This window comes from Pantherophis guttatus, chromosome 1 (genome assembly GCF_059756535.1).
Source record: "Pantherophis guttatus breed Tessera chromosome 1, ASM5975653v1, whole genome shotgun sequence".
Taxonomy (NCBI): domain Eukaryota; kingdom Metazoa; phylum Chordata; class Lepidosauria; order Squamata; family Colubridae; genus Pantherophis; species Pantherophis guttatus.
The window spans coordinates 343,471,632-343,489,128 of record NC_142063.1 but is presented as its reverse complement, the minus strand read 5'-3'; the positions used below and the strand labels follow the sequence as shown (position 1 = coordinate 343,489,128).

The 17,497-nt window shown below is 42.3% G+C and overlaps 1 protein-coding gene across 8 annotated transcripts in view; it reads left to right on the top strand.

Annotated features, from left to right (window-relative positions):
* BCAS3 (BCAS3 microtubule associated cell migration factor) overlaps positions 1-17,497 on the top strand; it is a 702,801-nt gene that overhangs the window by 110,293 nt on the left and 575,011 nt on the right. For all 8 annotated transcript variants that reach the window (XM_087890109.1, XM_087890127.1, XM_087890106.1 and 5 more), the window contains exons 10-11: positions 5,916-5,992; positions 7,451-7,534. In XM_087890109.1, the coding sequence (XP_087746235.1) occupies positions 5,916-5,992; positions 7,451-7,534 (161 nt within the window). The remainder of the gene's footprint in view (positions 1-5,915; positions 5,993-7,450; positions 7,535-17,497) is intronic.

Sequence of the window (17,497 nt, the reverse complement as noted above, 5' to 3'; positions counted from 1 at the left end):
AGTGTCTTCAATTCAGCAGAAGACAACTTGACACGTTAATAAGCATCTAAATTGCTGATCCTCTGCTTTATCCAACAGCAAGACGCCAGATGCTTCTGGAACTTTTTTTTTTTTTAAAAAGAGCCTTGCTGTTACAGGTAGTCCTCGATGTACGACCACAATTGAGCCCCAGATTTGCTAAGCGAGACAGTCATCGAGCGAGTTTTGCCCCTTTTTTACGACCTTTCTTGCCACAGCTGTTAAGTGAATCCCTGCAGTTGTTAAGTGAGTCACAAAGTTGTTAAACGAATCTGGCTTCCCCCTTGACTTTGCTTGTCAGAAGGCCACCAAAGGGGATCGCGGGACCCTGGGGCATTGCAACGGTCATAAATACGAGTCAGTTGCTAAGTGCCCGAATTTTGATCATGTGACCAAAGGATGCTGCAAGTGTGAAAAGTGATCCTAAGTCACTTTTTTCAATGCCATTGTAACTTTGAGCGGTCACTAAACTAATAGTTGTAAGTTGAGGATTACCTGCACAGGTAGTCCTTGAGTTACAACAGTTCGTTTAGTGACAATCAAAGTTACAACGGCACTGAAAAAAGTGAGTTATGATCTTTTTCACACTGATGACCATTGCAGTATCCCCATAGTCACGTGATCAAAATTTGGATGCTTGGCCACTGGCTCGTATTTATGACGGTTGCCATGTCTTGGGGTCATGTGATCCTCTTTTATGACTTTCTGACAAGCAAAACCAATGGGGAAGCAAGTTTCACTTAACAATCGTGTCACTAATAACAACTGCAGCGATTCACTTAACAGCTGTGGCAAGAAAGGTTATAAAAAGGGGCATAAGTCACTTAACAAATTTTCATTTAGCGACAAAAAATTTGGGCTCAATTGTGGTCGTACGTTGAGGACTACCTATATGTGGCACAGGGGTGGGTTCTAAATTTTTTTACTACCAGTTCTGTGGGTGTGGCTTATTTTGTGGGCGTGGCTTGATGGTCATGTGACAATTCTTTAGGATTTAGCAGAGGTACTGATCTACCAGGCTTTTAACTGCTTGCAGAGCTGTACCGGTCTACTCATGTATTTTTGCAGGCACCGGTCTACTCATTTGTTTTTGGAGGCACCGGTCTACCACCAAACTGCCTTTTACCACTGATCAGCTGTAGGGCGGCCCTTTGAAGCCCCCCGGCAAGAGTTTAAACAGTTTTTCCTTATAGCCCATCAGCTGGGACTCAGGAGGCAGCAATAGATTGGGGGTGGGGCCAAATAAAAGGTAAGAATAACGTGGGGGGCGGGGGGGCAGAACCGGTTCGGTGACGTCATATCGTCACCGCTACCGGTTCGGCAGAACCGGGCCGAACCGGGAGGAACCTACCACTGATGTGGCATCTAGCAACTTTTACTTCTTCACCTCCTCGCATAAAAGCTTCTCCCAGTTTTCAAAACAAATGATTAATCAGAGATGCATTTCCCCCGAATTTTGGAATTGCTGGATCATTAGATTGCACGAGCTAAACTTGGAGTTCCTCTCATCCATGATTACTGGCCGGAATAGCTGGGCGATGCAATCCAGGGACACAAATTTGGAAGTCCTTTTTAAAAAGCTGCTGAAGCTGCCTGGCTATCAACTCTATTCATCTTTGCAAATGCCCGGCTATAAAACGTGTTAATTACTTTTCCTTGGCATTGATTGGAATACTGTAATGGTCTAAAATGCTCCAGCGTTTTTATTGCTATCTATGATTCACTCCCTAAAGCATTTCATGGCCACAATTAGATGTAGATTTTGCAAAAAAAACAGGGTTTTGGATCCATAGATTTGCAAAAAAAAAAAAGAGAGAGATTTGCAAAAAGTGGTTGGATAACACGGTTGCCAAGAGCACCATTGTAACTGCAATTATCCATTGCAGTTAAAAAAGACAAAAAAGGAAGACAATTTCAGCCTTGGGAGGATGTGGCAGAGTCTATAAATCTTTCTTTTTTGTTACTGCCAGATTACAAAATTAGATTAAGAAATCAGGTAAAATGTTGCATTAGCACTAAACCCGAACGTGAGAGGTAACTTTAAGGAAAATAGGCATTTTCATTAAAAGGGCAAAAAAGAACTGCATAAGAAACCCAAAACCAATCTAAGTGGAAGAAGGTAAGAGGAATGATGGATGGCCTACTTTTTAAGAGCCACATAAAAACGAAGGGATGTAAGTTAGCCTTGTATGTATTGACTTACGTTGTATGTCACGAAGATGGGCCACATGCTACATTCAGCTCACATAGACTCAATACAATGATATATAGGCTTGTCCAAAAGTAGAGAATTCTAACTTCAGAATTTTAGCAGCCACTGAGTATTTTCTCCTCTCCCCATTTTAAATAAACACGTATGAACGTTTTATGCTGCAGCAGGATGTATGTCCAGTGGGGGGGGAAATAAAACAATTAAGCAGGCCAAATGTCCAGTTATTTGATTTAGACTAGGAAGAGCAATCAGAAGGGTTGACGCTTATAGACTGGGGGATTGAAGTTCATGGACAAGGGAGACTTCAGTACGTGAAGGCTGTTCTTCCTCCTCCTCCTCCTCCTTCCAACCCCACTCCTTCTAGCACTGATGATGTTACCTAGTTTGGTAATGAAACATCTGCAAGAAAACCACTAAATAGAGAAAACACCCAGGACCCTACAGTCATTGTCTTCCCCCTCTTCCTCTTATCTCCTTTTCCATCTTTCCATCTCCTCCTTCCCCTTCCCCTCCTCCTCCTCCTCCTCCATCATCATATGTCAGGCACAAATAAGCTGATCCAAACTAGCTACTTTGTTGTTCTCTGCCTGTTTCACAGGAAACTCCCTTGCCCTCTTGTGTCTATGTATGGAATCCAGACTAATTCCCTGTTTGATCCCTCCTAACTGGGATGGTTGCTCTCGAACACAATATTTTTATAGAAAGTAATGATGGTGTTTTGATAATAAATGTAATGAATGGAGTGGGGCCGGGTTGAAATCCAGCAGGTTTTGACAGGTTCTGGAGAACCGGTAGCGGTAATTTTGAGTAGTTCGGAGAACCAGCAAATGCCACCTCTTGCTGGTCCCAGAGTGGGGTGGGAATGGGGATTTTACAATATCCTTCCCTTAGAGTGGGGTGGAAATGGAAATTTTGCAGTATCCTTCCCCTGCCACGCCCACCAAGCCACACCATGCCCATCAAGCCACGCCCACAGAACCGGTAGTAAAAAAAATTGAATTTCATCTCTGGAGTTGGTTTATTCCACCTACAGAATATACTGTATATTTATTGGTGCACTGCTTCAACTTCCTTTGCTAGTTCTGCCCTCTCAACCTGCAAGTGAAACAAGTAGTAGTTACACAAGACACGGCCTTTCCAGTTATCTCACCCAGACATCAAAACCCACTTCCTCGGGGCTCTTTATTTTTAGCTTTCCAACACTCCATAAAAACCTTCGGGTGGGAGCCAGTTCAGTCCGAACGTATCAGTAACCCACTTTGAAGTTTCCAAGTTCCTTACTTGGTCCCCTTACTCTTTAGTTTAGGAATCTCTCTTTTTTTTTTTTTTTTCCTTTTAGCTATTAAAACGTTTTTGTTAGCAGCAGGCATTTTGAAATTTTGTCTTTTGTTCAAAGTTTTTGATGTGACCGGCGAGAAAGGCAAGCGGACGCATTTCACATAAATAAAAGTTTAAAAAGCAATAAACTGCTGGTGTTTCTTCCATACAGAATGTCTGGGTTTTTAATAACGGAGTCTGGCTTGGTGCAACTCAGGGTTTCTCCATTGAGTGAAAAAAATGTGCCTCCAGTTGTGGCCAGTTCCCCTCGGTGAACCCCAAAGAAGTTAAGGAGGAACCAGAAAGGTCAATGGAGATTCTCAATCATCTAGGTCATGATTGTCCCAAAGGTGCTTTTTCCACCAGGCAACTGGATTTTCTTGGTTTTCTCCCTTGAAAACGTTTCGCTTCTCCTCCAAGAAGTTTCTTCAGTTCTAACTGCTAAGCAAGACAATTAGAACCGAAGATGCTTCTTGGATGAGAAGTGAAAGATTTTCAAAGCAAGCCAAAAAAAAAATCCAGTTGCCTTGTGGAAAAAGCATTTTTGGAACGAGCAACCAGAAATATCTGCACTTGTTCCTGAACGTCATTCATTTATGTCACGTGACTGAGGATATTTTGACCAGGACATAGTATTGAACGGCTGCCGAGATAAGTCCTGATCAAAAAGCTTGCGATTATTAATCATATAAAAGCAGTGGGTTTTCCATTTATGATCCACCAGCCAAAGACGAGACATTAATTATGAGAAGGTGAATCAACTATGTTTTTTTGGTTTGGGTAATAAAATGAAATTTATTGAGAGGTCGGCCAAGACTCCCCCCAACTTCTGAAGTCTTGGAAGATGGAAGATAGGTGCTCCAAAAAGCACCTCTGATCATTCATTCCATACCAGACAAAGGAAGGAGTTATGGAATGACGGTTATCTCCCAGGGACGGTCATTACCACCCCTTCCCCCAAGTGTATCTTGTTGAAGAGAATTAATTAATTAAGGGAGGTCCATCTAGTGGGACCAAGAAGAAGGCCCTTCTCTGTGGGAGCTCCCTCCTTGTAGAACATCATTCCTACGGAAAGAAAAGATTAATTCCCATTTTGACAAGATCCTGGTTTTGCCAAAGAGCCTGGCGATCTCAGAGTGGGATGGAGCCCATCAAATGGCTTGTTTCTTTGCTGTGGCCAGGGGACCATTTATTTTATATACTGGGTTATAAGTGCCTGGAGTCACTGAGAGTAGCCATATAAATTTTCATTCATTCATTCATTCATTCATTCATTCATTCATTCATTCATTCATTCACGAATAATATTTATTGCTAACTACCGTACTTTTCAGAGTATAAGACACACTTTTTCCCCCCTAAAAGAGGGTGAAAATGTTGGTGTGTCTTATACACCGAATAAAGCCATTTTTGGCCTCCCGAAACCTCGCCCAGCGCATCCCATTTTTGCCCAAAACAGGCCAGTTTTTCACAAAAGCGGGATGCGCAGAGCATTTGGGAGGCCTGCAGAGTGCTCCTGGGGGCTGGGGAGGACAAAAATGGGACGCATGGGGGGTTTGGGAGGCCAAAAACGGGCCTGTTTTTAGCAAAAATGGGCCCATTTTTCCTGAAAACGGGACACACAGTGGGCTTGTGAGGCCTGCAGAGTGCTCCTGGAGGCTGGGGAGGGCAAAAACGTTTTTTTCCTTGTTTACCTCTTGAAATCTTGGTGCGTCGTATACTCTGGTGTGCCTTGTAGTCTGAAAAATACAGTATTTCCCAACGCTAGCTTCAGAATACTTCAGCTATCCAGAATTTTTTAAACTGTAATTTAAAACACAGTGGCTTAATTTACCTATAGCGGGTAAGCATAAACTGGTATATCTGCAGAGTATTATGTTAGGCCAAAAGCACAGCAGACCACATTAATTAACTGGTTAACATTCATTCTAGGCTTCCCAATTCTAATACAGCTGTAGATGGTTTCACAAGTTAAAAGAAATAAGGGGGACAACATAACACCTCTTCCCATTATTCCCAATTGGGAAAGGGCCACATGTGATGTCTTTCATGTTCTCTTGAGTTTGGTTGTTTTTTTGCAGGCATTTCATTACCTGCCTAGGTAACATCATCAGTGCTAGAAGAGAGTGGGGTTTCCTCTCTGTTTATACACAGTCGCTTGCCCTGCCTGGATTGGTTGGGACGTGGTCTTCTTACTAGTTCCTTGAGTAGGGTCAAACTCAACCTGGGCTAGGAAAAAAGTCGCTTGTGGTAAATAAGACAATGAGGCATGTGGGCTCTTTTATTCCAGGCAAGATTTCTGTGTGGAGAAGAAATACTTACTTATCTCCATTCCAATAATGCCACTTTTTGCATATTTTGTTCTCAGGTTGCTATCCTTGTCCAGGGCCAAATATGAACCCCATAGCTCTAGGAAGTCGGTGGCTGGCCTATGCGGAAAACAAGGTAAGGAATCCGTTTTAATTCTGTACTGATTTAAATCGGGCTCTTTCCTTTTCTTTCTCTTTGTCTGTCTGTCTCTCTCTCTCACACATGGATGTGGGGGAAAAAAAAGAACATGTGTAAGGATGGTTGACTTCCAAATAATCCTCTTGATGTTTTTATTATGAGTGCTGTAGTTTACTTTCCTCGCAGTCCATCAGGGCGTTGTAATCTGAAGTCCCAGCGTTTCAGGGGCCTCTGAAAACTTGGACGGAATCCCCCTAATGGGAAGGAAAGACTTCCCAGAAGTAGCTTTGAGAAATTCATGAATCACAACTCTACAAAACTATTAATAGCTGCTTGGACTGATAAAAGAGAGAGAGAAATATTTATTCCAGTTGCTTTCCTGCCTCTGTTTGCTTGTATGGGCTCATTTGCTGGCACGGTCTCCTACCTCTCCCAGGACAATCTGGCTGGAGGATAGAATGCAGCAATAAACAGGACTTTCTTACACAAACACACACACGCACACAGAGGGAGAGAAAGAGAAAGAGAGAGAGAGAATGAGAGAGAGAGAAAGAATGAAAGAGAGAGAAAGAATGAAAGAGAATGAAAGAGAGAGAATGAAAGAGAAAGGATGAAAGAAAAAAAGAGAGAGAGAGAGAATGAAAGAGAATGAAAGAGAGAGAAAGAGAGAGAATGAAAGAGAATGAAAGCGAATGAAAGAATGAAAGAATGAAAGAGAGAGAATGAAAGAGAAAATGAGAGAGAGATTGAAAGAGAATGAGAGAGAATGAGAAAGGATGAAAGAGAGAAAGAGAGAGATTGAAAGAGAATGAGAGAATGAAAGAGAGAAAATGAAAGAGAATGAGAGAAAATGAGAGAAGAGAGAGAATGAAAGAGAGGGTGATATAAAAGTAAGTATTTTGTTAAGAAGTTAATTGTAGAGGCAGGGTTGAAGGTACCCTGGAGTAGCTGGTCTTGCTATCATCTAAGTCTTACCACCACAATTGTGCAGCAAATTGCTAAGCAAGACAGTTATTAAGTGAATTAGGCCCCATTTTACAACCGCCCTTACCACAGCTGTTAAGTGAATCACCGCAGCTGTTAGGTCAGGGACACAGTTCTTCAGTGAATCCGACTTCCCCGTTGGCTTTGCTTGCCGGAAGGGCGCAAAACGTGATCACGTGACCCTGAGTCACCTCAACCGTCCCACGTACCTGCCAGTTGCCCTGATTCTGAATTTGGGTCACGTGATCATAGGGATGCTACGATGGTCGCAAGTGAGAAAAAACGATCGTGAGTCACTTTCGTTTCCAGTGGCTGTTGTAACTTTGAATGGTTGCTAAAAGAACTGTTGTAGGTCGAGGACTGCTTGTAACGGGGTTGAAGGAGGAGGGATGGGAGGAGAATCTTCTCAAGGGGGCCTGCTGTTGATTGGTTGTCTTGACCTAATCTAATGGAAACGCTTCCTTCTTGCAGCTGATTCGTTGCCATCAGTCCCGGGGCGGAGCTTGTGGCGATAACATTCAGTCCTACACAGCCACGGTCATCAGCGCAGCCAAAGTGAGTCTCTCAGTAGCCATTTCCGTGGCCGACATGACGATGTACTTTTTAAAAAATTTACAACTAGTTTTTTATTCTACTTTTTAAAATTTAAAAGTAGCTTTCATTCTGACTTCCATTTCAGGGTTGTTGTACAGGTAGACCTCGACTTACGACCACAATGGGACCCAAAATTTGTTGTTAAGTGAGACATTTGCTAAGTTTTGCTCCATTTTTACGACCTTCCTCGCCACGGTTGTTAAGTGAGTCACCGCAGTTGATAAGTGAGTAACCCGGCTGTTAAGTGGAATCTGGCTTCCCCCATTGACTTTGCTTGTCAGAAGGTCGCAAAAGGAGATCACGTGACTCTGGGACGCTGCAACCGTCATAAATAGGAACCAGTTGCCAAGCGTCTCAATTTTGATCACGTGACCGTGAGTGTTGCTGGAAAGGTTGCAACTGTGAAAAAAAGGTCCTAAGTCTCTTTTTTTCAGGGCCGGTCACTAAATGAATTGTTTTTAAGTCGAGGACTACCTGTATAGCCAAGAGCATTTATTTCAGTCATATAACTTCAGTCGTATAACTTCTAGTCTAACCTCCCAAGCAGGGGTTGGACTAGAAGACCTCCAAGATCCCTTCCAACCAGTGGTGGAATTCAAATTTTTAAAATACTAGTTCTGTGGGCGTGGCTTGGTGGGTGTGGTATGGCTTGGTATGCGTGGCTTGGTGGGCATGTTGTGGTGTGGCTTGGTGGGCGTGGCAGGGGAAGGATACTGCAAAATCCCCATTCCCATCCAACTCCAGGGGAAGGATATTGCAAAATCTCCATTCCCACCCCACTCTGGGGCCAGCCAGAGGTGGTATTTGCCGGTTCTCCAAACTACTCAAAATTTCTACTATTGGTTCTCTGTCAGAACCTGCTGGATTTCACCCCTGCTTCCAACTCTGTTATTCTATTCTATTCTATTCTATTCTATTCTATTCTATTCTATTCTATTCTATTCTATTCTATTCTATTCTATTCTATTCCATTCCATTCCATTCCATTCCATTCTATTCCATTCATCCCATCCCATCCCATCCCATCCCATCCCATCCCATCCCTCCCTCCCTCCCTCCCTCCCTCCTATTCTATTCTATTCTATTCTATTCTATTCTATTCTATTCTATTCTATTCTATTCTATTCTATTCTATTCTATTCTATTCTATTCCATTCCATTCCATTCCATTCCATTCCATTCCATTCTATTCCATCCCATCCCATCCCATCCCATCCCATCCCATCCCATCCCATCCCTCCCTCCCTCCCTCCCTCCCTCCTATTCTATTCTATTCTATTCTATTCTATTCTATTCTATTCTATTCTATTCTATTCTATTCTATTCTATTCTATTCCATTCCATTCCATTCCATTCCATTCCATTCCATTCTATTCCATTCATCCCATCCCATCCCATCCCATCCCATCCCATCCCATCCCTCCCTCCCTCCCTCCCTCCCTCCTATTCTATTCTATTCTATTCTATTCTATTCTATTCTATTCTATTCTATTCTATTCTATTCTATTCTATTCTATTCTATTCTATTCCATTCCATTCCATTCCATTCCATTCCATTCCATTCTATTCCATCCCATCCCATCCCATCCCTCCCTCCCTCCCTCCCTCCCTCCCTCCTATTCTATTCTATTCTATTCTATTCTATTCTATTCTATTCTATTCTATTCTATTCTATTCTATTCTATTCTATTCTATTCTATTCCATCCCATCCCATCCCATCCCATCCCTCCCTCCCTCCCTCCCTCCCTCCCTCCCTCCATCCTATTCTATTCTATTCTATTCTATTCTATTCTATTCTATTCTATTCTATTCTATTCTATTCTATTCTACTCTATTCTATTCTATTCTATTCTATTCTATTCTATTCTATTCTACTCTATCCCATCCCATCCCATCCCTCCCTCCCTCCCTCCCTCCCTCCCTCCTATTCTATTCTATTCTATTCTATTCTGTTCTGTTCTGTTCTATCCCATCCCATCCCATCCCATCCCATCCCATCCCATCCCATCCCATTCCCTCCCTCCCTCCCTCCATCCTATTCTATTCTATTCTATTCTATTCTATTCTATTCTATTCTATTCTATTCTATTCTATTCTATTCTATTCTTATTCTTATTCTTATTCTTATTCTTATTCCTATTCTATTCCAATCCATTCCAAATAAAGATTCTAATTCTATTCTATTCTGTTCTGTTCTGTTCTATTCTATTCTATTCTATCCCATCCCATCCCCTCCCTCCCTCCCTCCCTCCATCCTATTCTATTCTATTCTACTTTATTCTATCCCATCCCATCCCATCCCTCCCTCCCTCCCTCCCTCCCTCCTATTCTATTCTATTCTATTCTATTCTATTCTATTCTATTCTATTCTATTCTATTCTATTCTATTCCATTCCATTCCATTCCATTCCATTCCATTCCATTCCATCCCATCCCATCCCATCCCATCCCTTCCCATCCCCTCCCCTCCCCTCCCTCCCTCCCTCCCTCCCTCCTATTCTATTCTATTCTATTCTATTCTATTCTATTCTATTCTATTCTATTCTATTCTATTCTATTCTATTCCATTCCATTCCATTCCATTCCATTCCATCCCATCCCATCCCATCCCTTCCCATCCCATCCCCTCCCCTCCCTCCCTCCCTCCCTCCCTCCTATTCTATTCTATTCTATTCTATTCTATTCTATTCTATTCTATTCTACTCTACTCTACTCTACTCTACTCTACTCTATCCCATCCCATCCCATCCCATCCCATCCCTCCCTCCCTCCCTCCCTCCCTCCATCCTATTCTATTCTATTCTTATTCTTATTCTTATTCTTATTCTTATTCTTATTCTTATTCTTATTCTTATTCCTATTCTATTCCAATCCATTCCCTTCCCTTCCCTTCCCTTCCCTTCCATTCCATTCCATATTTTCTATTCTATTCTATTCTATTCTATTCTATTCTATTCTATTCTATTCTATTCTATTCTATTCTATTCCATTCCATTCCATTCCATTCCATTCCATTCCATTCCATTCCATTCCATATTTTCTATTCTATTCTATTCTATTCTATTCCATTCCATTCCATTCCATTCCATTCCATTCCATATTTTCTATTCTATTCTATTCTATTCTATTCTATTCTATTCTATTCTATTCTATTCTATTCTATTCTATTCTATTCTATTCTATTCTATTCTATTTCTATTCTATTCCATTCCATTCCATTCCATATTTTCTATTCTATTCTATTCTATTCTATTCTATTCTATTCTATTCTATTCTATTCTATTCTATTCTATTTCTATTCCATTCCATTCCATTCCATTCCATATTTTCTATTCTATTCTATTCTATTCTATTCTATTCTATTCTATTCTATTCTATTCTATTCTATTCTATTCTATTCTATTCTATTCCATCCCATCCCATCCCATCCCATCCCATCCCATCCCATCCCATCCCATCCCCCCTTTCCTCAAAAGAGATACAGGGCAAAATAAGAAAATGGCAGGTTTTGTAACAATAAAATACAAACCTTAACAGTTAATCTTGACAAACCGACATTAAAAAGACATTTTCACCTGAAAAAAAAATGGGTAGGAACTTTAAATGTAGCCGTGCTTTTTATAAAACAGGAACAGGAACGTTCTACCTAATCCAACATTCACTCCCAAAATGGTTATCCAGAAAACCCACAGGCACGATAGGAGCCCAGCACCCACAGAGCCGGTGGTCAGGAATGATCAAGGCTGAAACAACATCTGGTGGGCCACCATTTTGACATAAATATAAATGTGAATGAAGAAATATATATTTTCACAGCATGAGGACATATGCCTTTTTTTTTATAAAAAAAAAATCATGTCTCTGAATATGGAAATCCTATGGAAAACATCTGGGTAAGATTAAAGAGTAAAAAGTGGTACCTTTGTGGGCATCAGCTGCAGGCCACCTACCCAGATAGAAGACGTGGCCAATGGCTTTTAAAATCCTAGCTCCAATGCAGGTACTCCTTGACTTACGACCACAAATGTAAGATACATTTTGGAGCCCAAAATGTATCTTACTAAGTAAGGCAGTTGTGAAGTGAATTTTGCCCCATTTTATCACCTTTTTCTTGCCACAGTTGTTAAGTGAACCACTGCAGTTGTTAAGTTAGTAACACGGCTGATAAGTAAATCTGGCTTTCCCATTGACTTTGCTTGACAGAAGGTGTGATCCCAGGATCCCAGGGACACTGCAACGGTCATAAATACGAGTCAGTTGCCAAGCATCTGAATTTGGATCACGTGACCATGATGCAATGGTCATAAGTGTGAAAATGGTCATGTCACTTTTTCAGTGCTATTATAACTTCAATTTCAGAGTCTGTTTAATGTCAGCATTCCAAGTAATGCGCTCATAGAAAGCACAACTCCGAGGCAGGTAGATTCCTCAAAGCACAAATTTACTGGGTACATCATATTGGCACAACTGATGAGAACCGACTCTGAAATTTCCCACAGTTTTCACCTAATTAAAAGAGAAAGTCTTCCCCCTTTTGCCCAAGTCATCAGTCACATGGTCCAATCGTGGTGCTGGCCAGTTGCTTGGTTACTTCGCTCCTCCTCTCCCAGCCACCTGTTGGAATGACCTTGGTTCCCACAAGAAAACCTTTTGTTTTGACTGCAAAACCCCGCTTACCTATTTCCCTCCCCCTCCCATCTAGTGGCAACCCTGAAGCCTCAAAGATGGCCCCGGCCAGGTTCTCTTCAGGGTTGACATTGATTCGTCACTAAATGAATGGTTGTAAGTCATGGACTGCCTGTATTCAAAGGACTAGAATTCACAATCTCCCAGTTTATAGGCCAGGGGTGTCAAACTGGATTTCTTCGAGGGTCAGATCAGCATTGTAGTTTTCTTCCGCGGACTGCCGGGGAGGGGGGGAGATGGGACGGACGCCTCCTGCAGCACCCTGCTGGCCCAAATGGGGTGCAGGGGGGGTTGTGTGGGGCCCCCTCTGCCCGTTTTTGGCCTGAACGACCTCCTGCAGTACTTTACCGGCCAGAATGGGGAACGGGGGCACATGCAGCCCCCCCATTCCTTATGTTCAACTTCCATGGCCTCCAGCAGCACTCTGCCGGCCAAAAACGGATTGTGTGTAGGCCTCCGGAGGCCCCCGCGTACCCTGTTTTCGGCATCCAGCACTCTGCCATCCAAAAACGGGCCCCTCGGACTCGTCCTGTTTTGGCCGGCAGAGTGCCGCAGGAGGCTGTGAAGGCCAAAAACCAGCTGCGGGGGGCCCTCATTCAGCCCGTTTTGGCCAACAGAGGCACCGCAGACAGGTCCTTTGATATTTCCAGGTGAGCCCTGTGGGCCGGATTTAAGCACCCCACCGGCCGGATCCATCCCGCGGCCCTTACCCCTGTTCTAGACTGATTCTTTAACCACTACACCCAATAGGCTCTCACCATTGCCTTGGTAGTAGCTTTTTCTTCTTCTTCAAAGCCGTTTCCTCTTCCCTCTACAGTCTGGTAGGAAAATGTGACACACAGATCCATAATTCAAGAATTCTGTTCTAGTGTAGAGCCTTGGTGGCGCAGCAGACTAAAGCGCTGCTAAGTAGCACCAGCTACCTGCAATTACTGCGAGTTCAAATCTCACCAGGCTCAAGGTTGACTCAGCCTTCCATCCTTCCGAGGTAGGTAAAATGAGGACCCGGATTGTGGGGGCAATAAACTGACTTTGTATAAAAAAAGAACACCGCTTGGGGGGGCCCAAAAGCCCTACTAAGCAGGTATATACAAAAGTATGAAGGCTATTGCTTAACGCATTGTAAGCCGCCCTGAGTCTCCGGAGAAGGGCGGCATATAAATCGAACCAATAAATAAATAAATAATAAATAGTGTTGGCCTTCTGTAGGCCGTCTTTCGCTGGATTTTTGAACGGACTAAAGGGTTAGATTAGGTGACAGTCCCTTCCAGCTCCTGCGTTCTAAATTTATATCTGTAAATTCAGTTAAAGGCGGAAAACATTGTCATTTAACTGCAAAATGCATCCCTTTCTGGGTTTCTGAAGCCGTGCTTATTATAACTCCCCATCAGTTTCTCACTTTCTGGGAGAAGACATGGTGGTTTGCAAGAAAGGAATTGAAAAGTTGAAGTTTTCAATTGGTGGGGTTTGACCAGCCTCTTCAAAACAACCCACAGAAAAAGGCAGAGAATGTGCCATTTCCTTAGAATAAACAAGCAACAGTTTGAAAAGTGGGGGGAAAATGTGTATCCCATAATGATGACTATGGATGCCAACCAATCTTCTGTTCAATGTGTGGAAAAAAAATCACAGGTTTTGTATTGGTCAAGACAAATATGGATCAGTTTGTGTGTTTCTGGAGTGTGTGTGGGGGGGGAGAGTACGGAGCCCTGTTACACAATTTGTTTTGTCAACTTTAATGCAAAACAAAATACATGCGTTTCCTTAATTTCATGAATTCCAGCACATTCTCATTCTCATTCTTACATTTTAAAAGGTGGCCTTTCCATTTCTGGATGTGTATTTCTGCTTAAATAGAGATCGTTTAAAATATTCATCCAGTGAAATACACCGTGAGGATCGAGTGGGTTTTCTGCTGCAGATATTAAGGAGGCACATTGTATGGTAGTTAATTAATATTTAGCGTGTCCCCTTCCCCAAGTCCTACAGCAAACAAATTGAGGGCAGGAAGGACGTTTTGGGCATTCTGAAACTTTGGTGTGCTTTCAAAATGCTTTTAAAAGCCTCTGACGATCCCAGCTGAGCTGCACGATCATCAGAGGCGTTTTTTTTTTTTTTTTTACTTTTGAAAGCATTTTTTCTACAACCTCTTCGGCCGAAGAGGTTGTAGAAAAAATGCTTTTAAAAGCCTCTGACGATCCCAGCTGACCTGCACGATCATCAGAGGCGTTTTTTTTTTTTTTTTTTACTTTTGAAAGCATTTTTTCTACAACCTCTTCGGCCGAAGAGGTTGTAGAAAAAATGCTTTTAAAAGCCTCTGACGATCCCAGCTGAGTTGCCTAATTGTCAGAGCCTTTTAAAAGCATTTTTTTAGAAATTAAAAAAAAAAATTGTAGAAAAAATGGATTTAAAAGTTAAAAAAAAAAAAAGAGTTGGCCACGCCCACCTAGTCACATTTTATCTCCCCCCCCCAACAAGCCACACCCACAGAACCGGTACTAACAAATTTTAGATTTCACCACTGCTTCCAGCCCTATGATTCTAACGAACAATCAGGCTGATATTCAGGATTTTCACAGCTTCTCCCTCCCCACCAACCACCCCCTAAAGAATGTACTTTTTGACACGCCAGACACAAATTTAAACACCCGGACATCCTCACCCACAGTAACACGGATACTTTTTCTGTTCTTTTTTTTTTTTTTTTGGAGTCCTTTAAGCCACAAAGTGGGACAAGTCACTTTAAAAAAAAACCATAGGCAAAACAGCAGGCATCTGTTTTCTCTTGTTACCTGATAACTCCGTAATGAGTCCTAACAGCTTATGTGAGAGCAGGGCCATTAGCACTAATGGACGGAGAAGACAGCTGATATGGCATGGGAAAGGTTAAAAGATTACCGAAGGAAAAAAAAATTCACAAATATGCTTACCGCAGAAAGGAAAACGAGCGGCATGGCGGTTTCAGGCCTTGATATTTACGGACTAATGGATTGGGTCAAATTGGAATCGGCTTTTCTGATGTCTTTTTTTTGGCTGTCTTGCCTTCCTCTTCTGCTGCAAGGCAGGGCTGTGAGGGGTGGTTATTGCTTAGATAAGCACCCTGCCTTTCATTTTTTGAAACCTCGGCAGTTGTTCCCTCGTGTTGTGGCCAGGTTGGCTTACCTTGCGCGCGTCCGAGTGGGCATTTCAGAAGGACCACAAAACCACGACATCTGGACAAACGTTTGACGGCTAGAGTCGAAGAGGGAGCATCTAGTTTGATGAAAAGAAGGACGAGATAGCAGTCTTCGCAGGGGTTGCCACAAAGAAGAGGGGATTGACTTATTCTGAATTTTTTTATTTTTTTTTAAATTTGATTTATATGCCGCCCTTCTCCGGAGACTCAGGGCGGCTTACAATGCGTTAAGCAATAGCCTTCATCCTTTTGTATCTTTTATACAAAGTCAGCTTATTGCCCCCACAAACTGGGTCCTCATTTTACCTACCTTAGAAAGGATGGAAGGCTGAGTCAACCTTGAGCCTTGGAGAGATTCGAACCAGCAGTAATTGCAGGCAGCTGTGTTAATAACAGGGTGCGTAGACCACTGTACTATCAAGGCTCTTGGCATAGGATTTCCTGCCTAAGCAAGGGGTTGGACTAGAAAACCTCCAAGGCCCCTTCCAACTCTGTATAGGAATCCTAGTAGACAATCCCTTAAATATAAGTCAGCAGTGTGCGGCAGCAGCCCAAAAAGCCAATCCAATCCTAGGTTGCATTAACAGAGGGATAGAATCAAGATTATGTGAAGTGTTAATGGAACTTTATAATGCGTTGGTAAGACCACACTTGGAATACTGCATCTAGTTTTGGTCGCCATGATGTAAAAAAAAAGATGTGGAGACTCTAGAAAGAGTGCAGAGAAGAGCAACAAAGAGGATTAGGGGACTGGAGGCTAAAACATACGAAGGACGGTTGCAGAAATTGGGTATGTCTGGTTTGATGAAAAGAAGGACTAGGGGAGACATGATAGCAGTCTTCCAATATCTCAGGGGCTGCCTCAAAGAAGATTTGAGGGTCAAGCTATTCTCCACAGCACCTGAGGGCAGGACAAGAAGCAATAGGTGGAAACTAATCAAGGAGAGAAGCAACCTAGAACTAAGGAGAACAATTAATCAGTGGAACTAGTTGCCTCCGGAAGTTGTAAATGCTCCAACGTTGGAAGTTTTTAAGAAGAGGTTGGACAACCATTTGTCTGAAATGGTAAAGAGTTTCCAGCCTTTTCATTTGAGGAAGTCTGTAAAAATTAACCCAGGAGGACTATAATCAATTTAATCAGTCCAGATTTTAGATAGAAACTGGTTGCATGGGGAAGACATGTTCAGTACAGATCGTCTTCCACTTACAACTGTTCATTACTGTCTGTTCAAAGTTATAACGACATTGAAAAAAGTGACTTACGACCATTTTTCACACTTACAACCATTGCAGTGTCCCCATGGTCACATGATCAAAATTCGGATTCTTGGCAACTGGCTCATATTTACGACGGTTGAAATGTCCCGGGATCATGTGATCACTTTTTGCGAACCTCTGATGAGCAAAGTCAATGGGGAAGCCAGATTCACTTAACAACCGTGTTACTAACTTGACAACTGCAGTGATCTGCTTAATAGCTGTGGCAAGAAAGGTCGTAAAACGGGGCAAAATTCACTTAGCAACTGTTGCAAAGGAAATGTTGGGCTCCATTGTGGTCGTAAGTCAAGGACTACCTGTATAGATGTGCAGTTGAGGATGTAAGGCAGGAATTCATGAGAATCTTTTATTGGTGGGTTGTATTAATTATCCAAGTGAGTTCAGGTGATCTTTACAGTCCTCAGAAGACTCGTTTACAGATCTGATTTACACTTTCTCTTTACCTTTTTACTCTGATTTTATATATATATTATTATATTATATCCCTGGGTCAGGGCGATAACCACAATCTGAACGCTCCCCCTTGAATTACTGCACTTTAGGGAAATCTATATTTGCTCCATCTTTAGTAAGTTCTGATCTGCCATCTTTGCAGTTTAGCCAAATGTGGTTAAGAAATGGCAGTTCCTAATTGCTTGCTGGAATTGGTCCTAATTGTGCCGCATTCAAAGCTGAAGCCCGATGAGTTGATCCAGGACAGTTTTCGTGGATTAAAGGAGAGAGAAACATGCTTTTGAACAACTCAAGTAAGTAAGCATTTAGAATAGAATTAGAAGAGAAGAGA